The sequence below is a fragment of the Petaurus breviceps genome, unplaced genomic scaffold (genome assembly GCF_028583685.1).
Source record: "Petaurus breviceps papuanus isolate PSGF00001 unplaced genomic scaffold, PetGlider_PUasm1.0 178, whole genome shotgun sequence".
In the NCBI taxonomy this organism is placed as follows: domain Eukaryota; kingdom Metazoa; phylum Chordata; class Mammalia; order Diprotodontia; family Petauridae; genus Petaurus; species Petaurus breviceps.
Genome location: NW_027185777.1, coordinates 1162995 through 1188712, shown reverse-complemented (window position 1 = coordinate 1188712; position 25718 = coordinate 1162995). Strand labels below are relative to the sequence as shown.

The window sequence follows — 25718 nt, the reverse complement described above, 5'->3', positions numbered from 1 at the left end:
TATCTATCTATCTATCTATCTATCTATCTATCTATCTATCTATCTATCTATCTATCTATCTATCTACCTACCTGTCTGTCTATCTCTTAGAGACACATATATGTTTGCATGTTGTTTCCTCTTATTAGAAGGTTACTTCCTGGAGGGCTAGGACTGTATTTTTGGCTTTTCTTTGTATTCCTAGTCCTTAGCAAAGTGTTGGAAGCAAAGTAAACATTCAATGAATGCACGCTGACTGATTAAATTGACCCAGAACAGCAATTTTCTTGTTATACATTAATAAAAAACACTGGGTGTGTTCAACCATTTCTAGACACTGTTTTGGGGCTTATATCCTCTGTCCCTTTAAGGATGTATTTGATTTTCCAGGTCAATAAATCTAGATTTACTGAAAGTTGTTTTGGCTGTTTGTTTGTTTTCTTTTTAAAAAGAATTTCAAAAAAAAAAATTCTAAGAGTCTTGGTGCACACATATGGAGGGCTGCCAGTCCTAAGCTCTTGAAATAAAAAGAAGCCAATAGGAGGCAGATTTATTTCTAAGTACTTCTCAGTTACAACAGGCATTTCTTTCTACCTAGTGAATGGTGGCAATATTATTGAACGTTTGTTCTGGAAAATTCAGCAAAGAGGATTACAGTGAGAACTCTCTTGACATCATCCTGAGATTGGAGACACTCGGGTTTCTTTGTATGCCTCTGGTCCAACAAACATGTTAGGAAGCTGGCTGACCTAGCCCCAATTAAGCACAAATCACTCACTCTTCCTTGGAGATATAGTCCTTGTTCCCTTAGTAAGGAGACTTATTGGAGAACAGGCATGCACTGGGTACTTGGGGCCTTCCTGTTCTCACTGGAAAATTCGAGTCAGGGCTGGAGGGATGCTGAAGCTCCAGAAATCACAATGAACTGGGTAGATTTAAATAGCCTCATACAATTTCCTTTGTTCTCCTTGGCCCTCCCCCCTTGCTTCTTACAGGGTTTTTTTTTTTTTTGGTTATTATGGGTAGTGACAGTTTTTGGTTTTTCTGGTTTATCAACGGTTTCCTTTACTGGTGGCATTTATTCCTCCGGCTGGAAGGCCGGCATGATTGGAAGCTGGAAGGAAAAAGAACCCACAAATGAATGACCTGGCCCTAGCTTTAACAGTCATCTCCAACCACAGATTAATACGGTTACTGGATTTGACTAACGGCTCTCTCCATCAGCCCAACTGCTGACACTTGAGAAAGTCCCTGCAAGTAAAGACTGAGAAGGCTGAGGCAGGCTCTGGATTGTTTGATCCTCAGATTGCCCGTTTTCTGGGAGAGTCAAGGCAGTCACATCCCTCTTTAAAACGTTCCATCCCCACTTCTTAGTCATCCTTGCAACATTTGGATAGGGGTTAGGTCTCTGTTAATTAATGTGGATGAACCCTAAGGACAACCTGCAGACTCCCCCCAAATAGGTTCAATTCAGTTCAATATACTGGACAAGATTTTTTTTTTGAGGAGGCAATCAGGGTTAAGTGACTTGCCCAGGGTCACACAGCTAGTAAGTATCAAGTGTCTGAGGCTGTATTTGAGCATTTATTAAGTACCTACTCTAAGCCTCTGCCTTCAAATAGCTCACATTCCATTAGTTCCTCAGGTTCCAGACCTAGCACATTTAATCAAACCACTGACCTGAAAATTCTGTTTATCTTACTCAAAAAAAAAAATCAGTCTAAATGATATTACAAATTATTTTTGTCACTTAGGGCTCTGTGGCCTTGGGCAGAAACCTCTCTAGGCCTCAGTTTCCTCATCTGTAAAATGAGGGGGTGAGACAAAGAGAACAATCAATCTTCTCCAGGTCTATGATTGTATGTCTCACACTCCATTAGAATGTAAGCTCCTTGAGGGCAGGGGTGAAGTCTTGTTTATCCTTCCCCAGAATACCAAGTGGCTTTTGGATTCTATCAACCGGGTGAAATCACAGGCTCATTCTACCCACCCAAGCTCACTCTCAGCCAATCAGAAAGATCCCTGAATTTAAAGATGCAAGACCTAGATTCCGAATCCATCTCTTTGTCAGATACAACCTCCCTCATCTTACAGATGTGGAACCAGACTCACAAATACAATGACTTATACAAAGTCAGAGAAATGACAATCAGTCAAGCTGGGATTTGAACCTGAGTCCCCTGACTCATATTTCTCACTCTTTGTACTGGTACCCTTCAGCTTCTCAGTGAGTGAAAGTCAGAGTTCCTCATATGACTTGTTCTACCCTGAGATACAAGTATTAAAAGTGATCTTATTGGGGGAAACATATTTTAACCACATTAATATTGATGAAGACCATGTCTATTTAACTCCATAATTAAAAAAATTAACACATTAGGGTATACTTCTGTTCTTTGTCTGCTGGTGGCACTCAATTCCAGTTCAGCCCCTAGCTGTTGCTAACATGGTGTTGTGTTGGCCAATGTGGGCCTCCAGATTGGGAGGCTGGTTGCTGGGTCAGATGTGTGGTCTGGCTCTGATCAGCCTTGATTTGAGGCCAAAAGAGACCAGCCGTAATACTGAACCATCTCTGTAACAGGCTGGCCACCTGTCTTCCAGGGAAGATAAATCCAATTTCATGAGGTTTGACTTGGAAATCAAACCATCTTCTCCACCCTCCTTTCTCCCTCCACCCCCAACCAAATGCACATGAATGTCACAGAGAAGAAGGAAAAGACATACATGCCTCAGAAGTTTGGATGTAAAAGGCAATTTCATAGACAGCAATAATTCCAGGGCCCTCCCTCTGACATTATCCCATCAGTACCTTATTTATAAATTTGCAAATGATGTCGCTGCCTTTAGATTGTGAGCACCTTGAGGGTAGGGAGTGGTTTCTGCCTTTCTTTGTATGCCCAGCATTTAGCATGACACCCAGGAGACCAATAAATGTTGGCTGACTTAACAAGAAGCTCTAGCGATCATAGAACTCCCTTTAATGCTTTGAGCAGTATCTAGTTTCCAGTCATGTAGAGAAAATTTAAAAAAAGAAAAAAGGAAAGAGAAAATCATCTAAGGGATAACTGGGATAGGTTTACTTTTGTGAGGTTAGAAGGAAAAAAAAAGGAAAATGATTGTGTTCAATACCATTATTTGTCAAAACTGTAGATTCATTTCTAACCCTGAAGACACATTTTTTTTAACAGAGACCCAGAATTCAGTAACATTCTGCTAAATGCAGTCAATACAGCACAAGCTGTCTCCAAATGGATCTTCTATGATGAGTGGTCGGTCAGCCACATTGTTAAGAATGGGACTATTGGGCAGAGCATAAACCCTCTTGTAGGATTTCTGATGCCTGATTTTCAGAATTGCAGACTGAGAATTTCAAACTGACTGATTTTTCCAGTGATAAGAGAAGGCTTTAAAGAAAACCTCATTTCCACTCTATGATCTGCCATTTTGGAATTCTGTTGCAAGTGGGTATGTTCCTCAAAGTTTGTAAGTGTCCTGGTATGAACAGAAAAAAGTTTCACTTTTAGTTAACCTGGCTGTATTATACTTTCTGATTCTGAATAAAGTTTATAGAAAAATAAGGTGAAGTACACAGAATGGTATTTGTTTGACCCTAGTTGAACAATACAGACTGGTAAGTGTATCTCTAAGAACAAATGATCAACACAAAGACAAATTTAAAACCCCAGAAAAACAAAGCTAAATAGAAAACAGCTCCGAATCTGCTGTATAGACAGAGCTCTAGGCAGCTGACCTTTTCATTTGGTTGTCAAACCCAGGGCAGTGACTCAACAGCTCAATATAGTCATGACCTTCAGTATATTTTTTAGGACAAGGTAGACAGCCCAAATGGTGCCCTATTCACCACAATTTTTATAATAAAAGCTACCCTTAAGTAGTAATTATTTTTATTTCTGAGAGAAACTTCCCTACCCAATCCCCTCTTTTTTTGGTTTAGCTAAATACTTGGCCTTATCAGACACCAGCTTCCCAAGCCACAGTGAGAAGGCCAGATGGGAAGCAGATTTGAAGACCTCCTTAAGTGAGAAATAATGGAGAATGAATATCAGACAGACACAGACCACCCTTACTGCAGTGGACCACATGGAGTTATCAACAGATTGTAGATGGTCTGTAAGAGTGCTCATTATACCCTAAAATTTTAGCACAGAAGCAAGGAAGGAATTTATCTCCCTGTGGTAATCTCCTTTCTCAGCTTTTCCTTCAGCAGAGCACCTGGATAATACAGCTACTCAGACATGTACTAAAGTGTCATTAATCCACACTAACTTAAAAGAAAGGCCCATGTATCACTCAGTACACTCCCTGGCACATCTGATCAACTTACCTTAAGGTTATTTGGTAAGAAATAGATATAAAGCAAGCTTTCATCACATCCTTGCAGAGGAATCAACAGAGTTCTAACAGTTGAGGTATATGGAACTCTAGATGTCAGGTACAATCATATATCTAAAAGATGCCCATTTCAAAAAAACTGGATAGGACTTCAGGACTGTTAGCCCCTGTTGCAACCAACTTTTACTGAGTCCCAGGAAGAGAGGCAATATGCCACTGGCCAAGAAAGTTATTATTATTTTTAAAAAACACACACTTTAATGTATATAATAAGTATTCCTTAGAAATGTTTTAGAATAAAAAATGATTAAATTTCTTGTCCCATGTCTGAGAATCTTAATTTGATTCCAGGTTCAGAAAGAAAATTAATTGAGATGTAATGGGTTTGTTTCTCTTCCCATATGGAGGACTGGGTTGCTTGGTTTAAGAGTTCAAGGAGTTAGCTAATCCAGTGAAAGTAAGTGGGAGACAAAATTTGATGTAGGAATGTTTTTAGAAATAAATTTGTCTGGAATACACATACCCATATGTGAAATACATGTCTTTGAGACACACATATGTACGTATAAAAGATTCTATGTTTTTATTCTTCCCTCTAACCTCTGTTCTGGGGAATAGCATAGAAATAAACTTAATAAAATAAATTCATGTCCAGTCCAAGTATTGATGTCTATAAAAGAACTGATCTTTCTATTACTTCCAAATTCAGAAAAAACTAGCTTGAAGTAATATTTGGAACTTTAACATAATTATTTTAATTGGACAAAATGAGATTGATATTTTCCCGTCCTGACCATACTAATAAAAAAAAGAAAAAGGAAACCCACATAGACTTTCATAGCTGAAAGGAGGTAGTCTTGATTGTAACCTAGCTTAACATCTTAAAACACACACATACACACTGAAGTTATACCCATTCTGTCCCTTTTATTTTATTTTTATTTTGCTTTTTGGAGGGGGGAAGGCAGGGCAATTGGGGTTAAGTGACTTGCCCAAGGTCACCCGGCTAATAAGTTTTAAGTGTCTGAGGCCGCATTTGAACTCAGGTCCTCCTGACTCCAGGGCCAGTACTCTATTCATTGTGCTACCTAGCCACACCCATCCCTTTTATCTTAATTTAGCAATCTTCAAGGGAGAGGTAGGGAAGTATCCGAGTCTCTCTGTCTCTTCCCAGGGCAACTTTCATGAATTACAGAAGTCACGGGAAACAGCATCTCCTAAAACTTCTCCCTTCCTTCAAGAATTCCTCCAGTTACTGGAAAAGACACATAGATCAGAAGGCCACAGAGAGGGTGAAGCTTTATGGCTGCATATGTGTTTCTGAACGAAGGCCAGGAGGCAGGGTGATGAACTCCAACTGTTTACATTCAGGATTTCCTTTCCTTTTAAGGGTCAGATTTGTGGTTTGTGCTCCACTGGTTCCTGGGAAAGAAGAGCTAGCCAGTGGCTACACCCCCACCTCACTGCTGGGAAAGTTAAAAGCTCTGCATCCTTAGCCCAAGAGAAGTAGGAAGAAGATATAAGAAGGAAGACAATGAAACTTAGTTGTCTTGGAAAGCAAACAATGATGACTAGCTCTCCCCATCCTAACTAATGATAACTATTTAGCTCACTTTCTTAACTTAGCCATTTTTCTTCCTGGAAAATAGCAAAATAAGACGAAGAAACATTAACTAGCAATAATTTTTTATCTCAAAACAAGAAAAAAAGGGGGGTGTGGCAGAGGGACAGAGTGATATCAATTAGGTAGGGCTATAAAAAGCAAATATAGTAATTATTGGTTGCTATTTACTTGTCTTGTGATTCTGTTTCTAAGGATAAAGGAGTCACTCTCTTCACACTCCTAAGCATATCATATGAAATTATGAATAATTAGTTTCTAATGGAAGAGAACAAAAAAAAGAAAAAGAAAAAAGGAAAGAGAAAAGAGAAAAGGTGGCACATGACACTCACTCTCCAAACTCATTAAGGAGAGGGACTAGGTCTATGCTTTTACCGCTCTAAGAAATTCTCAAGTTCCCTCTGTGGGGCTGCATCTTCTCCTACAGTCTCAGGAAGCTGTCTACTGCTCTGTCAAGTGACCTGCCCAGAGCACAGAACCACCATGTCAGAGGTGAGGTCTGATCCCAGTTCTATCTGCTACATCATACTACCTCTTTAATCTCATTAATTACACATTAATAAGGCTAAGAACTGTGGCCAGGTAGCACGGTGGACAGAGCACCGAGCCTGGGGTCAGGAAGACACATCTAAGTCCGAATCTAGCCTCAGACACTTCCTTGCTGTGTGACCATGGGCAAGTCACTTGACCCAGTTTGCCTCAGTTTCCTCATCCATAAAATGAGTTGGGGAAGGAAATGGCAAAGCACTCCAGGATCTATGCCAAGAAAAACTCAAATGGGGTTACAGAAAGCCAGACATGACTGAAATGACTGAATGACAATGATATTATAAGGAAAAAATTGTGTCTGGACAAAAACATCCATTAAATTAGCATTTCTCAAGAGATTTAAAATCATTTTTATAATACAAAGACATTTAATTCCCGATGTGGTAAATATATATATATATATATATATATATATATATATATATATATATATATATACATATATATATATAAAATATAGTTTACATAAACAAAAGCTCTTTGGGGTTCTCAATAATTGGTCCAGAGATCAAAAAGGATGTTTACTTCCTTGGGTACAACTAAATCAAGGAAAATAATAATAATCATCAATAATAACAGGGAATTTATTTTTTAATTTATTATTTTTTAAATTTATTATTACATTTTTAAGATTTACAAAAACCCTACCATAACCTAGCAAAATAAGTTTAATAAGCACTATTATTCTTATTTTAAAGATAACTAAACTGAAGTTTACTTTAGATAGCTCAAATGACTTGCCCACAGTCATAGCTATAAATTTCAAAGATGGGATTCAAAACCAGTTCTCTCCAGATTCAAATCCTGGCTAGTTTCTCCTACAAGAAGTGGAAAGTCACAGAGATAGCAAGACCTGAGTTCAAATTCTGACTTGGACATTTAGTTTCGGTGTGACTGGGGGCAAGTCACTTATTCTCTTCCAGCCATAGTTTCCTTATCTATAAAATGGGGGGGTGGGGGAGGAGGGAGAAAAATAAAGTAGTTTGCAAATCTAAGAGTGCTCATAGAGAGCACTATAAATCTAGCTACTGTTATTAATATCATACTAATGCTCTCTATAAATCTGAATATTGTTATTATTACACCAAAGAGTTCCTTTAAAGTTGTGTCCAGATAGCTTTAAATCCCGCAGTAGACAAAATAGTGTGTGTGTGTGTGTGTGTGTGTGTGTGTGTGTGTGTGTGTGTAATATAGGAATAAAAAGAAAATGTCTTCTTATAGCCCAGATTTCCTCAGAATCAGTCCTGAGAGGACCTGCTCAGTCTTTCAGCCTGGGGCCTACTTCTGGATGTCTCAGTAGCAAATGAGGAAGTGTTTCCATCTCTTTCAAGAGAACCAGATGCCAGGATGTCACTGAAAACCCTTCTGTAATGTGGGGCAACCCTAGCACAGACTAACCAATGGGAAAGACCAGCAGGATGTTTGGGCTGGTGTTTGGGCATCTGGTGTCTGCTTTCCGACGCTCACACACAGGAACCTACAATACAACTGTCTGGTCAACTCCCAGGTAGCCACTGTGGAATTCACAGGAAGTGAGTGGGAAGAGCCAGTCCAAAGAGACCAGCAGCCAACACAGCTCTCTGACTCTGATAGCTTAGTGGTTTCATTCCTACAATGGTTACGATTTTTTTTTTTGTATTCTTCCTGGTGGCATTTGGCATTTCCTATGGAGGGACCAGTCTTGCTAGCAACCTAGAATTTCTTAGAAATGCTATCTGTTCACCACAATCTCTATATTCATAGAATTACTAACAAGTTTCACTTTTTTAATGTATGATTTTGTTTTGTTTTTATTCTGTTGCTGCCTGGAAAATCCCATTACTGTCATGACACTAGTTCTGGTTCTGGGGCCAGTCAGGATTGCTAGGTTTTAGTTTCACAGTATCACCCTGGAGAAACCTCTGTGTTTGTTTATTTATTTATTTTGGCCACTACTTTAATTTAACGATTAGTGGAATTCTGAAATTCTTCTCTGAAAAAAAGATTATTCCGTCAATTCATCAGTGAAGCTAACGCTAAGGTATTTATATCTTTTGCTTTTCCTCATTTCTTATTTGTTCAACTTAATAATAAGTAATATTCTCATTTACATAGGACTCTAAGGTTTTACAAAGCACTTCTCTTTGCAACAATCCTCTTATGTAGGAAGTATAATTAGCATTAGTATTATTCCCATTTTACAGATGAGAAAACTAAATTTTTGAGATTAAACATCAGATCTCAATTCGAACCCAGAATTGGGTTAAGCTTAAAGGTTCTATGATCTACTCATTATGTGATGATGCCTCAAAAAAAAAAAAGCAAAACATATCTGCAAATAATGCATTTATTGTACGAGATAACATTAAAATGTGGACAAAAGGTGAATCGGCTTTCCAACGTGAGCAAAATGGATCAGTCTATGAATATGCATTTCGCAAGTGTCTAATATGTGCTTGGCACTATTCTAGGCACGGAGGATATCACAAAATGAAACAATCCCACTTAGAAAACAGACTAACATATACAGGGGTCCTGTTGGGGCTCTTGTACTCTAATGATGTCCTTTAATACTCTCTCCTTTATGTGGAGGAAATATTTCTCTTACTATATGGATCCTGTGTTATTTAAAATACAGTATGGGTTTTTATTAGGATGCTTTTCAAATCTCTTAGGATCAATTTTACAGTTGTTTAAAAGATATATTTAGACTGGTACTATATAGGGTTTAATTGCTTTTAATGTATTCTTCCCATTAAGTAATGATTTCAGGATAGTAATGAGTCTCAATGTATTCAGTCAGAGCCTTTTTTCCCCGATGGTCAGTGTGTATATTTTGTGGAGGAGACCAAAATATTTGTACATATCACCATTGTCCATTTTCTCAACATGACCTCCAGATTCAAAATCAAAGATTTTAATTTCTATCTTTCCTTGGTGTATGTTAATAATTTTACAATTATAAAGTCTAAATGATATTTTGGTATTAATGGAGAAGAATCCATAAGATGGCAGGATTATTATTCATTCTTATTATTACATTGTACTACTGTTCAAAATGACTGACTGGTATTGGGGTGGAGTGGAGGCACCTTTGCCTTTTGCCTTTACCCGTTCCTGTTTTTGATCCAGGCTATCTAGACCCTTGGGATTGAATGCAATCCAATGGTTTGGTCAGGCAATGGAGCCACCTTTCCTTCACCTCCCTGCTAATGCCTCTCTCTTTTTTCCCTCCTTCTGGATGGATACGAACTCCTATCTCACCCATTTGGTGGGAACCCAGAATTCTCTCAGGTTTGTCTCCACTTCCCAAGGGTGGTGGGTCGGTACCTTCAAGGTATCCACCCTACAGAATGTTCATGGCTGCTCCTATCACTTCAATGAGCTGGGACTCACTACCTACAATCCTTTTGCTAAAATCATCAGACCCCCCTACCTGTCCTAATGATGTACCCTGTGGTCATCTGGGCCTTATCACATGTTCTGCCAAATGGGTGGCAAGCAGGACATATCCTAGGGCAGTAACATTGTGAACAGAAAGGAGGGGCTGAATGTGAGAGACTCTTGGGCAGAAGAATGAGTAGAATTTGGCCATTAAATGGAAAATCGATCTATCAACCAATCAATATTCATTAACTAAGTGCCTATGTGTCAGACACTGTAAGATGCTAATTATAAAAATATAAAAGTGAGACAGTTCTTACCTCCAAAGAGTTTGAATTCAATTAGAGGGAACATTAAGGACAGCAATGAGTTCCTGACAGAAAGAGTAATGCCTGAAGGAGGAGTGGGTTACATAGAAGAGCTGTTCTATTGACACTTGGAGAGCAAATTCTATGGGTCGGGAGAGAAAGGAGAGAAGGCAAAGTGGCAGATAAAAATTTGGGGGTTGCTATCTGCAGAGGAAGCAACTGGGGCCATGGGATGGAATGAAACTGCGGGGAGAGAATATGTCAGAGTGAAGAGGACTAAAGACATACTTTTATGCAATGGAATTTTAGAAATGGACTTGTCATTCCTACAAGTGTCTCTCAAGTCAACAATAAGCCACAGTTTATAACCTTGGAGATTGAAGATCCTTAGGGGTCATTTAGCTTGGACCTTCATTTTACAATGACAAAAATGAAGCTTCACGGTGAGGCGACTTACCCAAAGTTACCACCAAGACAGTAAGAACAATATACATAATAGCAGTGGTGATGCTTAAGTGACAAATGCTTAAAAAAAACCCAGTCAATTTATGATGAACCATGATGAACAAAACAGGTCCTGGGGGACTGATAAAGAAACATGACTTTTCTTCCCAATAAAATGATGTGGATTATGAGACTATAGCATATATGCCGTTGGCTGATGCTGTTGTGTTAGGTGGTTGTGTTTAAATGGTTTTACTGATTTTGTCAATAAAAAAAAGGATTCAAGAGAGAAGAGATTCAGGAGAAATGAGTGTAGCATAAAATCAAAAAGTAACAATAGAAAAATTGGGGAGGAGGTGGTGGGAGGAACATAACTGTAGGCCTATCCCACTGGGTTGGCTTTGATATCACATAGCACTGCCTTCAGTGAATGGCTTTTTTTAATGTAACCAAAAATATAGACGTAATAAAGGGGCCAGGTATTAAAGGTGGATGGTACTGAGAATGATGCCGCATGCAGAAAAACAATGGCCCCACTGTCTTTTTTTCCTCTAGTTCAGAAGTTGTTTCTGCCCAAAATGCCCTTGGGAATCTGACTCGATCCCACAGGCCTCTTTTCTAATTTTGGAATTGGTTATTCCTCCATTTTGCATGTGATAGATAGCCAGTTTTTTCTTACCTCCCATCTCCATTTCCCTTCTCTCTAGCCTTCTCCTTTCCCACAAATTACTTTACATGAGAATTATATTGCTTTTGGCCCCAGGCCATTGTTGAGATTATCAAGGGTAAAGAGCAGAGGTCCGGAGGTCCCCCATCTTTAAAATAAGTTAAAGAGATAAAAAACCAGGACCAAGTGAGAGAGAGTGCTCTAGACAGAACAGGACACACTCAGAACAGGGCTTCCTCTGAACCAGTATGGCCTAAAGGAGCTTTGGGCTTCCCTTCCGAAGTGGCCAGTGCCTCCCACTGTCAGCTACTGTCCTCCAGTGGATATTTGTGGCATGGTTCTATCAATATGGAACAGAAGGAAAGGCAGTGAATGTTGAAGGACCCCCAGCTCAGAGGCAATGGAAAGGCAGAGCAGTATGGGGGGGGAAAGTAATGGATTTTGAGGTGAAGGTCCTGCATTCATATCTCAACTCTAATCCCAACTCTTAGTATGACTGACTGTGAGCAAGTAACTTTACCAGTTTCTTCAAGGAGTTGGACTAGGTGGTCCTAGAGACAGGCTTAGAGTCAGAAAGACCTGGGTATAAATCCAGCACTTCCTGGTCAAGTCACTTCTCTTTGCCTAGTTTCCTTAACTGTAAAATGGAGAAAACAGTGCCTACTTCCTAGGGTTGTTGTGAGGATCAAACGAGATGATATTCGTAAAGTATTTAGCATGGTGCCTGGTATACAGCAGGTGCTTAATAAATCAACCCTTCCTTCCTTTCTTTCTCTCTCCTTTCCTCCTCTAAAGTGACCCTCAACTCTAAATATTCCAGCCTATGATCTGATAATACTAATTTGTAAGTTGTACTAATACTAGTAGCTACAACTACTAACAGTGCTTTAGGATTTGCAAAACACTTTACAAATATTCTACAATAACCCAAGGAAGGAGGTGCTATTATTAACCTCATTTTACAGATGAGGAAACTGAGGCTGAAAGAGGTTAAAAGTTGACTTGCCCAGGTTCTCATGGCTGGTGTCTCAGGTCAGATTTGAACTATGGTCTTCCTGCCTCTAGGGCTAGGGCTCTATCCACTGTTCTTCCTAACTGCCTTTATGGCTGTACAGATTCAGGCTAAAAGAGTCTGATAAATTATTAGTCACAGTCCTGGGCTCTCTCTTTTATCAGCATAACATGTTTTGGTGCTTACTACGGGGTCTGGCACACAGAAGGTGCTTAGTAAATGCTTATGGACTGACTGAATGACTTTCCTACTCACTCTGGTACTAGCCCATGATCCATTCTTTTCTATTGCATATTCAAACAGGTAGGATGTGTACTGTGTGTGACCCACCCAAAATCCTAGGGATCACTGGATTACCTTAGTCTTGCCCTAATATCAATAGGTTTGCAAAGACATTATTTGGCTTATACACTCTGCCTAAGTCTGTGAACCCTCCTCCCTTCCTAGACATCTATACTTTCTCTTATGGCCACCGCATCCCAAGAAAAAGAACATCCAAGCATTGGCCCATGGCCAACACTTTCCTAATTGGTGTTTTTTAATGGAAATAAAAGCAAAATTAGAATAGAAAGACAGAATATATTTAACAGAACTGGGAAAAGACTTGAAAAAAAAAAAAAACCAAAAACCAACCACAGGCACTTTAGAAAAAGTGTGCTTTCTCTGACTCATTTTGAAAGTGATGTCCTCTCTGTGTAACTATATATCAAAAGCTTTAGGCCTTCCTATTAACATATATGACATCACAAGAATGAATTCCAACATGTGGCACTTTCTGACATTAAAAATGTATGTCACCTCTTAAACTTCTATTACCTGCCCCCATGGCCTCAACATCCTCTATATAACTGTCCTCCCATGGTCTAGAACAATAAAATTCCTCCTATCTATCCCTCTGCCTCACTCCCCCTTAAATCTTTTCTTTATCCTCACTGGGATTTCTGGTTATCGAACCCTAAGAGCCCCCTAGTTCATTATCTTTGATCTAGGTTCATTTTCTTCTCTTTGTAATCATTAAATGCCAAAGTGAGGAATTTGTAGTCTTGACCTTACAGTTAATTAACTATACATTGTCCTTTTACCCTCAAATCCTTTGACCCTTTGTTCTATCACCACTCATGCCCTGCAAAATGATAGGCCTGGGTTACCCCCACCATCAATGCTTTCTACTCATATCTTGCTAAAAGCAAATGGAGAAGGCATGCAACTGTGCTAACCGGACCCACTACAAATTTCTGCTCTCAAATTTCAGATGGGTTCCTAGTGTTGCACAACAACCCTTTTATTCGTCCCTGGCTGATTCTCTCCTGCACGCCTCACAATATCTTTTCCAATCTTTTCTTTAAGGCTCTTGTTCTACCTTTCTCTCCTCTCTGTTGCTACTGAGAGAACAGAAGCCATCTACTGTGTGCTTCTTTTTCTCCCCTATCCTATATACCCAAGCCCTTCTACATTACCCCTACCACTATTCTTCCCTGCTTTATTCTAGACTGAGAGGGAGGGGTAACTTTTCTTCTCATCAAGGATAATCCCTTCCCTTGTGCTTTTGATCTCATTGTTTTCCATATCCTTCAGGAACACTCACCTTTGATCATTCTCTCTGCTCCCTCTATCTTCAATTTATCCTTACTGACTACCTCTTTCCCTGCTGCTTTATAACCAAGTCCAGGTCTCCCACTGAAGTGCCCGAATAGGCTCTTTAAAAGTCCTTTACCTGAAAAAATGTACCATCTCCTCCTCATCCTTTTATACCTCTCCTCCATTTCATAGCCAAAACTCCTAAAAACAGCCATCTACATTCAACTCCAATTCTTCATCTCCTCTCACTTCTAAATCCCTTGCAATTTAGCATGACACCAAAACTCAAATGAATCTCATCTTTTCTTTTAGAAAATTAGTTTTATGTCTTTGGTTTTTACTTCATATCCACTCCTTCCTTCCTTCTGCTTCTTTCTCTCCTAATGTTTATTTCTGAATATATTTTCCCCCATCCCTTACTCAAGAAATCACCTCTTGGGGTCAAAGATGAAAAAAAAAGCCAAAAAAGCAGTTCAGAACAGAATTAACCAACATACTAACCATGATAGAGAAAAGTATATGCAATTTGAAAACAAAGAAGAGAAAGAAAAAAGGGTCACTGATGCATCTTTTTTTTGATGCAGAGAAGACCTAAAAGAGGCACAGATAACCAAGACAGCTTTGAAAAGCTACTACATTAACTTATTACATACTTAAAAAGAAAAGCAAATTGTATTTAAATAGTAGTAACTCTTACTCTGTTCTAATATAGATGTGGACATGCTCATTTTTTGATGCTCAAATTCAGGAAAAAAGCCAAAATTAAAATTTTTCTTTTTAAATTGAAAAGAGAGTCTATGTATGCCACATCCCAGATCCCAGGTTCCCCACCTCTGCAATAAAGGGAGGGAGACACATTTTCTCTACTCTTCTCCAGGGCCAAGCTCAGTCATCATGGTTACACTGTGTTCAACTTTGATTTTGGTTATATTCATTGACATTATTGTAGTCATTACTTTTATTTTTTTCCTGGTTCTGCTTATGTCACTACTAAATAGTTCATTTAAGTGCTTCCCTGAATTCTTCCTATTTCTTACAGCATAGTGGTATCATTACATTCACACATCGGTTAGTCATTCTCCAACCAATGTTCTCTCAATTACTCAACATGGTAGCCGTTTCTCAGTCCTCATTCTTCTTAATTTCCTGGCAGTTTAGGACACTGCTGATCACGGCCTCCTGAATATGTTCTCTTCCATCAGTTTTTGTGGCACTTGTATGCTCTCTCTCTGCCTCCTCTCACCACCCCTATCACCTTTCAGATGGATTATAGCAATAGCCTTGCAATTGGTCTTTCTGCCTCTAAATCCTCCCATCTCCACTTTAACCTTCATATAACCACTAAAATATCTCCCTTAAAAATGGGTCTGACCATGTGTCTTTCTCACTCAATTTCTATAGCTCCTTAACTTCTCAGAGAAAATACAATGCAGTTTGGTGTTTAAAATACTTTATAATCTGGCCTTTAGTCTACCTTCCAACATATTTCACATCACTCCCCAAATCTGGCTATTTGTGGGACTTGCCTGCCAATCCCCGACTTTGAACAGACTGTCATCCCCATCTCTGCCTACCCCCCCATTGCTGGGAGGCATGCCTTGCCTCTCTCTTCTCCTTAGAATCCTTATCTTCCTTCAAGTGTGATCCCCAGGGGAAGTTACTCCTGACCTGTCTCCTCAAATCATCTTGTATTTATTTATCTATTTACATGCTATATCCCCAATGGAATGTAAGCTCCTTAAGGACATCAATATTTTCTTTTTGGTTTGTTTTTGTAACCCCAGAGCCAAGCATGTGTGCCTTTCACACAGTAATTACTTAATAAACATTTGGTGAATAGAAAAAAGGCCTCAGTGCATAATAAGGAAAGATTACAAACTGGTTACATGTCATATGAAAATTGGCTGGAGGCCCTGAATGTGTTCAGTTGGGAGAAGAGAAGACTTACGGGGGATATGGCAGTTATCTTTTTTTTTTCTTTTTGGAGGGAACTTGGGGTTAAGTGTCTTGCCCAAAGTCCCACGGCTAGTAAGTGTGTCAAGTGTCTGAGGCTGTATTTGAACTCAAGTCCTCCTGACTCCAGGGCCGGTGCTCTATTCACTGCACCACCTAGCCACCCGTATGGCAGCTATCTTAAATAGGAAGGGTAAGTAAGTAGCTCTGTTTGGCCCTAGAAGGTAGAAGTTGCAAAGAACCCAATTTTGACTTCCTCATAAAAGTAGAATGAGTCATCTCAGTCCCAGGTGGTGGGATCCCCATGGATGGAAGTTTTTAGTTAGAGTCTGTATGACTGCTCACTAAAGATGCCATACTGGGGATTCCTTTCATTTACAGATTGGACTAGACAGTTAATTAGGTCCCTTCCAATTCTCAAATTCTCTGACTCTGATGACAGTTGCCAGGCTAGGTGGAATGGGAAGCCACAATTACCTCTTGGAAATAGAAACAGGTTAATAATCTTAAGTTCATAGATGCAGAGCTGGGAGGGACTTCCAAGGCCATCTAGTCCAACTCTATTATTTTATATCTGACAAATCTAAGGTTTAGGGAGGAAGAGACCCTTTCCAAAAGGGAAACAACAGTCTTCTTACTAAATCCAGTCCTGTTCCCATTATGACACCAAGGTTAAGCTTTCAACTGCCAATAAAGTCACCAGGACACTCAGATCCCACTGTCAGGTAAAATAGTCATATGATAGTTGCTCTTACTTTCGACGAAACATTTCTGCAAATATGCAGCCGACACTCCATAGGTCCACTGGCGTGGCATAACTGGATTGAAGCAAGACTTCGGGGGCTCTGTACCACAAAGTGACAACCTACAAAAGATAGAAAAATACATGAAGTAGAAAATAATTCTTTCCTTCAGTGCTAATACCCCATCTGAGTTGCTGCCAAGATCCAAGGAAGAAAAAAATCCCCATAAAATTCTTCAGAGCACTACAGTAACCAAAGCAGGAAGGGAAAGGGGGATTTTTCAGGGATGCAAACACGTCAAGTGACTTGCCAGAAACTTTACAGCTCTTAACACAGTGCCTGACACACAGTAGGCATTTAATGAATGTTGATCAACTGACTTTAGCCTTATCTCAAACCCTGGTGCTGACTCAGGACAGTAAAATAACACAAGGAAATTTTGGAGAGTAAACCTCCCCCCAAAAGCAAGTTTTCTATTGACTTGTCTTAAAATCAGTATTTTTTTCTTAAGTCACTAGAAATAGAATCTAGAGAGTGGCAGCGTGGTAGAGAAGAGCTTTGGAAATTGGAAAGTGCAGTAGTTCCAGGATCATTCATTTAGAGATGGAAGAGGGTTTAGAAGCTAGCTAGTTGAACACTCCTTTTATAGAAAAGTAAACTGGGGGCAAGAGAGGTTAAAGGTCATGTAGGTAGTGAGTAGCAGGGTCAAGATCTGAGCTCCAGTCCTCTGATTCTATACCCGGCACCCCATCTCATGGCATTACTCTGCTTGGGGATGCGGGACTTTTAAAGTCTAAATTACAGGTGCTGAGTCAAAGTAAGCTTTTAGTGAGAGAACATGGAAAACTAAACAAATCCTCCTGACAAGATAATAAATTTCTATAGTGCCTATTTAGAAAATGATGGCACAAAAGGACTGACAAAGGCTGGGGGAAAACCCTATTATTCTTTTGAATGCAGGTGGGGAAATGCCTAAAACAGCCCAGACAGATAAGAACACATTATAGTTTGGAGAATGTCATTCTAAAGGGAGTAGAAATGTTCCAACTTCTTATAGACACAAATCCATTTTTCTCAAAAAAAAAACATTAACACATATTTCAAAAATCATTTAGGATGGAGGATAAAACATGAGAGTGTTTTAAAAAATATCTTAAATATAAAATGATGATTTTAAAATGACCAGCAATCATTCCTAGTTTGAGGGTAAGGAAAATAGATTGGTTCTAAACATTTTCATCTTTATATTCTACTGGGGTATCTAACATGTACACAGAGAAGTAAATAAAACAATTTGAAGATGGAGTGGAATCAGAATAGGGTTCCTGTAAGGGGTAGCACCTAAGATATGGATGCCAGGAAGAAGAGATGAATAATGAATGAATTCCAGGTTTAGGGAAGAGTCTGTGTAAATGCAAGAAGGCAGAAGACAGAACCGAAGTTGGGAAACATTAAATACTTGAGTATGTAAAGGACAATGTGAAATGTCTGGACAGGTGGTCCAATAACAGACTGTGAGCCAGGCAGTGACATGGTCAAATCTTTGTTTCAGGAAGATTCTTTTGGTATTCGAATGGTTACCATCTTTGGAGGAGCTGCCGACTAACAGTGAACACAGCGGCAGTGGGGTACTGTTAGAGACCTTATATGGAAGCTGCTGAAAATGTGGAAATGCTTGTTGGAAGTGAGGCAGGGATGTCAAGACTGTCAGAACATTGAGACCAAGAGGTACAACTCAGGCACTGATCATTCTGCTTTCAATTCACAGCCTCTTAAACATTTGGAATGTTACAGAGGAGATTCTTGTTTAAGGTTGGACTAGCTGGCCATCTATAACAAGAATCTCCTCTATCACATTCCAAACGTGGTCAACCAGCGTTTGCATGAAGACATCTAGTGAAGGGGAGTCCTCTACTTCTGGAAACAGCCCGTTTTACTTTTATACAACTCTCATGTTTAAGGAGTTTTCTCTAACACAGTTGAAATCGGCCATTCTGCATCATTCATCCCTTATTACCAGTTCTACCCTGGAGGACAAAGAACAAATCTAATCCTTCTCCTACATAAAAACTCTTTAAATACTTCGAAGTAGCCATCACATCCATGCTTCTAAGTTTCCTCTTTTACAGGTTAATCATTTCCAATTCCTTCAGCTGATCATCAAATGGCATGACCTCAAAAGCCTTCACCACCTTTGTTACTTTCCTCTTGACACACCATCTTATCTGGGAACATCCTAAGATGCAATATCTACACACATGGACACAGTATTTCCAGATGTGCTCTAGAAAGGGCTCAGTACAGTAGGATCATCTCTTCCATTGTTCAAGGCATCATACCTTTCTTAATCTAGCTTAAGATTGCACTAGTTTTAAAAAGTCTCTTTAGTTTACTAAAGTTCGATATCTGCTGGCCTATTAATGGAGACACATATTATTGGAAAAGGTGTTTCCATTACATGGTAAGGATGAGAGATACTGATGGAAAGCTCTTGGGCTCCATTTATCAATCCATACCATGTCAAGAGATAGGGAGGAGCTCCAGTATGTTCCAGGGAGGAAACTGACAAGAGTCACACAAGACGGTAAGTATGAATGGGTCATGACTAGTATCATGGGAAAGAGTATTTAGATTGATGATATCTAAGATGATAGGATCATAGATTTAAATCCAGAAGGACCCCCAATCCAGTCCAATTCCCCTCATTTTACTGAGGTACAGAGAAGTTAAGATAATTTGCCTCACATCACACCAAAGTATCAGAGGCAAGACTCAAGACTCAAGTCTTGCTGGCTTCAGGACTTTAAGGGATGAAAAGAAAAGGTCCTATTCTAAAGCATTCTGAGGACACAAACTTTTCATAGTCTCTATAATAAACCCAAAGCAACAAGTACTTCCTGTTACAATGAGTTTTAACAAGGCCCTCTTTTCTTGGCCATTCAGTCTTTAACCAGAAACACTTACTCCTGCTGCCAAAGGTGTCTTAATTTTCCTGTAACCATTCAAAATAGCTTTTGACAAACAACCAAAGAAATGGGTCTTATTTATTAGTCAGAATAAATAAGTTAAATTGAATTTACAAAGTTTTAAAGTATCTTTAAAAGAATTCTCAAGTTTCTTGGATAATAGTACAGTGCCTGGCAAACAGTAGGCATTTAATAAAAGGTTTTTGATTGACTGGTTGGGTCCTAAGTGATTGTTAAAATATGTATCTTAAGAAAATAGATTTACTGTTTCTTCATTCAGTTTCTGAACCATGACCAAGCTTGGAATGATATCTACTCATTAATCTTATTTAATAACTTTAGTTTTTAGGTTTTAGTCTCCTACCCCCCCTTGACCTTGGCTGAAACCTTGTGGGCATGGGGTTGGAGAATCCAGATGAGCTGGAGCTAGAAAGCTTTCTGTTAATGATCTCAAAGAAGCAAAAGAGCAAGTGAGTAATGAGTAATGAGCAGGAAAGCCCAAGACAGAAGGTAGTTTCAAGGACTATTAACAAGATATAAGGGACAGTCTGGAAACAAAGTGCAAGGTCACTCTAGAGTTCAAATACACATACATACACACACATACAACAAAATCTGAGCTTGATCAATGAGAAGTCACCTATTCAGTCCTATACAACAAGGCACATGAGCCTGTGTACTTACAAACACAAGCTCAGCAGGCTACTCTACCCCCTTCTTCCTTCTCCAAATGAGCTTCAGCCTTGGACAGCTCCTGGCAGCCAGTAATAGTTCCCAAATGGGAAACAGCTGTGTCAGAGTGGTGATGGACAATCCCTAGGATCTCAATGGTTTCTTACCATTATGCCTTCTATTGGGGGCACAATGATGGGAAAATTAATGAATTATGGTGAGGCATAGAAGGTCTCTGAGGTCTCTTCAAGCCCTGAATCTATGATACTAAGCTGTTTACATGTCACACTGTCAATTGTCATCATAAACTTGTGTTCAGTAAAATTCAGCATTGTTATCCAATTGGTCACATATTTACCTAAAAGTTCAGCAAGCTGATAATATAAGGATCAACTATTCTGAAGATGCCTACAAAATACTATGATTTTAAAGAATACAACGAAACTTAAAAGCACAATGCTCTTAAACCCATTTTGTGGAGGTGTGAAGTCCACAGATGTTATTGAATATTGCATGTGTTTCATACTTTAAAAACGTATTGACCAGAGATAGTAATTTTTTTACTCTTCTTTTTCATTTCTTAAAAAACTGTTATTAAATTGGATGGTTTTCTGGGATAAGAAAGGGTAGGAATACTGGGGAGAACTATGATGGTGTTAAAAACAAAATTTTTAGAAAGCATGTGATATGAAGCAACGAATGCATTATATAATTTGTTTAACAAATATTTACAGTATTCCTTTAGGCCAACATTTGCAAGACAAGCTAGGTATGTTACAGTAAGTGAGGATTGCTTTTCGTGGGTGGGTTGGATGGGATGGACATTAAGGTCATAGTCATCTCTCAAATCCTGTGATTCTATGCTTTAGAAACCTCTGACAAAAGTGACTTTTGATGATAATAATGCAGTTTTCTTTTAAGTTGGCAGATAAAGTTAAGTATAAAGTTATGGATTATATTATTAAAGGACTGGTTTATGAGGGAAACAATGATCAGAAAAGACCAGTATGAGATTATCCAGAAGAGGCCATGCCAAACTAATTTCCTTTTTTTTGCAGGGTAACTACAGTAGACATGGTATATAACTGGATTTCAAGGAGACATTTAACATCATATTAAAAAAATAATTAAATTCTTCTCTTGCTCCCTCAAAATATTGAGAAGACAAGAAATAGAATACTTATTATACATTCTCATGTTATTGTGAACAGGATGGGGAACTGTCAGCTAGATGAGACCACAGTTGGGTGTGCTCTGTACTGACAAAAACTAACCAGATCCAAGGAACAGTGATTAATTAACTGATGTCAACTTGGAGAGAGGTCATAGAATCCTACAGTAAGAATGGGAAGGGACCTTTGAGGTCATCTAATCTGATCTGCTCATTTTATTGATGCAGAACTGAGAACTGAGAGAGGTTAAGTGTATTATTCAAGCTCATTGGAGGAGTAAGGGGCAGAACCAAGATCTGAACCAGGTATTCTGGCCTTAAATTTAACTTTTCCTACTATACCAAGCTTCTAACTAAAGTCCCTTTATGGTATTCCAGAAGTTTTCTCAAAAGAAAAAAAAAGTGTTTTTTTTAATACATTCATTTGTGTATTTGTTGTGTCTCCTGAGTTCCCCAAGAGCAGGGGCTATTTTATTTTTGTCTTTGTAAAACTACAGTTTTTCACATTGTCTACTACACAGAAAGCACTTAATAATGCTTGTTGATCAATTCTCTGGTCCTGTTCTATTCAACACTTTTATCAGGAACTTGGATGAGGACATAGATGGCATGCTTATCAAATCTGTCTATTACACAAAACGGAAAGAATGGTGAACACAACGGATTAATATGATCAGTTTCGACCCATAGGACTTGGAATCTACTAAGATAAAATTTAATAGGTTTAAAAGAAAGATACTAAAAATTCAATTGCAAAAACACAGGCTGGGAGACATTTAATTAGTTAGTAGCTCTGAACAGAAACTGGGTTGTTGCTGCTGTTCTTGGTTTTCTTTTTTCAGTAATATGTATGTTCAACCCGAGACAACAGGATGATGTGCAATTAGTTCATCATTTATTTGATGCTGAATATTTAATGCTGTGTATTGTATTCATTGATGGGTACTACATTTTGGAAAGTACACCAATGTGATAGCTATTAGAGGGTATGATCAGGAAGGCTTCAAAACCATGCAGTATGAGGACAGAGAAGTCTTCAGATGACAGAATCCCAGAATTTTAGAGCTGGAAGGATCTCAGTGACCATCTAGTATAACATATACCAAAGGAATCTCTATAGTTGCATACCCAGCAAGTGGTTAATTATCCCTCTACTTGAAGATCTCCAATATGGGGGTCTCAACTTGGTTTGCTTGGTCCCAGAGGGCAGAATTAGGTAGAAATTGCAAAGAGGAAGATTTCAATTCAAAGTAGGAAATATTTCCTAATGATTAGAGTTGCTCCCAAGTAGAAGTGCTTCCTTGGGATGAAGTGAGTTCATCATCATAAGAGGTCTTAGAGGAGGCTGAAGGATGCAGAGTTAGAGTTGGACTAAATGATTCCTGACACTACTTCCTATTCAGATTCTGTGAAACTTGACAGAGTGCCAGGCAAGAAGTCAGGAAGACTCATCTTTCTGCATTCAGATATGCCCTTAGATACTTCTTGGCTATGTGACCCTGGGCAAATCATTCGACCCTGTCTGCCTCAGTTTTCTCACCTGTCAAACGAGCTGGAGAAGGAAATGGCAAACCACTCTAGTATCTCTGCTAAGAAAATCTCAAATGGGATCACAAAGAGTTGGGTAAGACAAAAACAGCTGAAGAGCAACAAAACAAGAACTGCATTAGTCTTTATTTCTAATCAAGTCTTAGAGGATGACATAAGTAGGGAACTCGCTCTTTTTTATATTAAGAAATGGCTACTCTTCCTCATATAACCGTAACAGAAAATAGAGGACTTGCTAGTAGCTTTTTTTTCTATTCGTGGGGCATCTGATCAAGTAACTCCCTTAATCAATAAACTCTAGTGGCTTCCTACCACTACTAGTGCCTCTAGAACCAAATATAAACTCCTCTGTCTAGCTTTTAAAGCCTTCCACTACCTTGCCCTACCTATCTTTCCAGCCTGCTTGTACATCATGCTCTTGACCAGTCTGGGGCCAGTCAAACTGGTCTTTTCTCGGATTCCTTACTCACAACATCACATCTCCCCTCTTCGGCTTTCGCACTGGCTGGTCTAAACATCAGTTTTGCAGGAAGCCTTTGCTGATCCCATCAATCGCTAGTGTTCTCCCCTCAAAGTAATTGGCATTTCATTCATTTGTATTCTAGTCTCTTCAAATTTATTCAATATGTACTTATGTATGTCCTTGTTTCCCCCAATTAGAACAAAAGCTCTCAGTGGGTGGGGAGTGTTTCATTCATTGTATGTGCATGTCCAGAGGCCCTAGGTTCTTCACTAGTAGGCACAGTTTCATTCATCCAGCACTTATCACAGTGCCCAACACATAGTAGGAGCTTTAAAAAAAAATCCTGATTGCTCATTCTAAATATGCCATGAGGTTTTTTCTCTCTCTTAAAAAAGTCACATTACCTTGCTTACTCTTCTGTTATCTGACCCAGATCTGTACAGATTGTTTATTTATTTATTTTTATATTTTAGCACAACTTCTAAATATTTCAAATAATGAGATTTCAATCACTTATTTTCTACAATACCAATTTTTATCATAACTGTCCTGGGTCCTCTATTTTCCCCTAAAGAACAACTCACAAATCCTTTAGATTCTGAATTATCTTCACATTCATTATTAAAAATACCTAGAATAAGCAAATTTCTTCAATTATACCAGCAGAGATAGGCCATTGTGATTTTTAAGCACATTTTAAGGGATCATGGTACTCCACGTGATAGACAATCCAAGGCTTTTCCATAGTCCTTTAAGATTTTAGAGTACAGAATAAAAATATTCACAATCTAAAAAAAATCAATATTTGAAACCTATCAAAAAAGTTGAAAAGGAGGAGATAATAATAAACTCCAGGTGTCAAATTGAGTCAATAGGTGAAGATAATATTTTTACTTAGTATTTGGTAAAATTGAACATGAAGTTATCAAGGAGAAAGTGAGGGCTAAATAAGTAAAGACACCTACTGGTACCCCAAAATCCAAACTTGATGGGTAGGAAATATTTAAAGCAATGAACACGTATATAAATTAGTCTTAACATATACTTTTGGTACTATAAAATGAATCAGAACAATTTTAGAAAATTTCCTAACAAGAACTCTTACAATATTAGCAAAACACAGGGCTTGTCACTTAATGAGCCACAAAAGGATGAATAATTCTTCACCTAAAAATAAGGAAAAAGAATGACAGACACTCTAAGAGCACATGACAACCACAACAAAAACCTACAGAAAAAGTTCTGGGGCATGCAAGCATCCCTTCATTGAGTTACAGTAGAGGCTGATACTAGATAAATGCCACTGGATATATTGAGTGTCACCTAAAGTAGTCAATTTCTGGGCTGGGGGGGGGGTCATAAATTTGATTTTAAAAATATTTTTATAGCTATGCTTCAATATCATTGGTTCCCTTTGTAATGCAATTCATTAGAAGCTCACTAGTTTCCACATTCTGATAAATGACAGAGTTCCTTACTACAAAGAGACCCCAAAAGATTCTGGAGAAATTCACTAATAAGCAGTCTTTAAAGTGTAGACCTTCCTCACAGAATGATCTCACCCATCCTTTGGTACTCAGACCTCATCAGCACCTTCAGGACCCTCTGGATCTCCTGTTGGAGGTGGGAACTTCTCCCCAAACCTCCATGTAAAGAGGACTCCTAGACCAGCCATCTCTTCATTCTCACCAGCTGCACTCCTTTATCTCACTCCCCTCCAACTTTTTCTGCTTTCGTTTTATGTGTTGCCTGCCCTTATTAGATTGACCTTGGAGGCTGGGATTGTCTCTTTTTTCATAACTCATATCCCCAGGGCTTAGTACAATGCCTGGCCTATAATAAATGTTATTGACTGATAACTGCCTGAAGAGAACATTGATCCATAAGAACTATTAAAAAAATTAAAAAGAAAACATGATCTTTAAGCTACATGGAACAAAATCTGTTTCAAGACTTAGTACCTGGCAGGAGAGACTGATATCACACAGCAACAGGTAACATCTATCACTCATGCCATCCTTTCTGCTATGGGAGTTCTACTAAGGACGCTTTCAGTGAGTTTACATTGAGCTTACATTGTAATACTTCTATTCAACTATAAAGGATGAGGTTACATTCTAATACTTTTATTCGACTATGAAAAACAGCTATCTTATCCATCTATACAGCTGTCTATAGAATATAAAAGAACAGACAACAGGAGGGACAGTAACTCATTCCAGGATGATTTCTATCTGAACCCCAAGACAAGAAGAACGGGTTAATTAGAATCACAATCATAATAACTCAAGTATATCTTGCTTTCAAGGAACCTGCTCTGAGTCACAC

At 38.7% G+C, this 25718-nt stretch overlaps 1 protein-coding gene across 1 annotated transcript in view; it reads right to left on the bottom strand.

Annotated features, from left to right (window-relative positions):
• Positions 1-25718, bottom strand: part of CDK6 (cyclin dependent kinase 6) — a 279656-nt gene that overhangs the window by 61085 nt on the left and 192853 nt on the right. The window contains exon 4 of the mRNA XM_069086146.1: positions 16583-16692. Within this exon, the coding sequence (XP_068942247.1) occupies positions 16583-16692 (110 nt within the window). The remainder of the gene's footprint in view (positions 1-16582; positions 16693-25718) is intronic.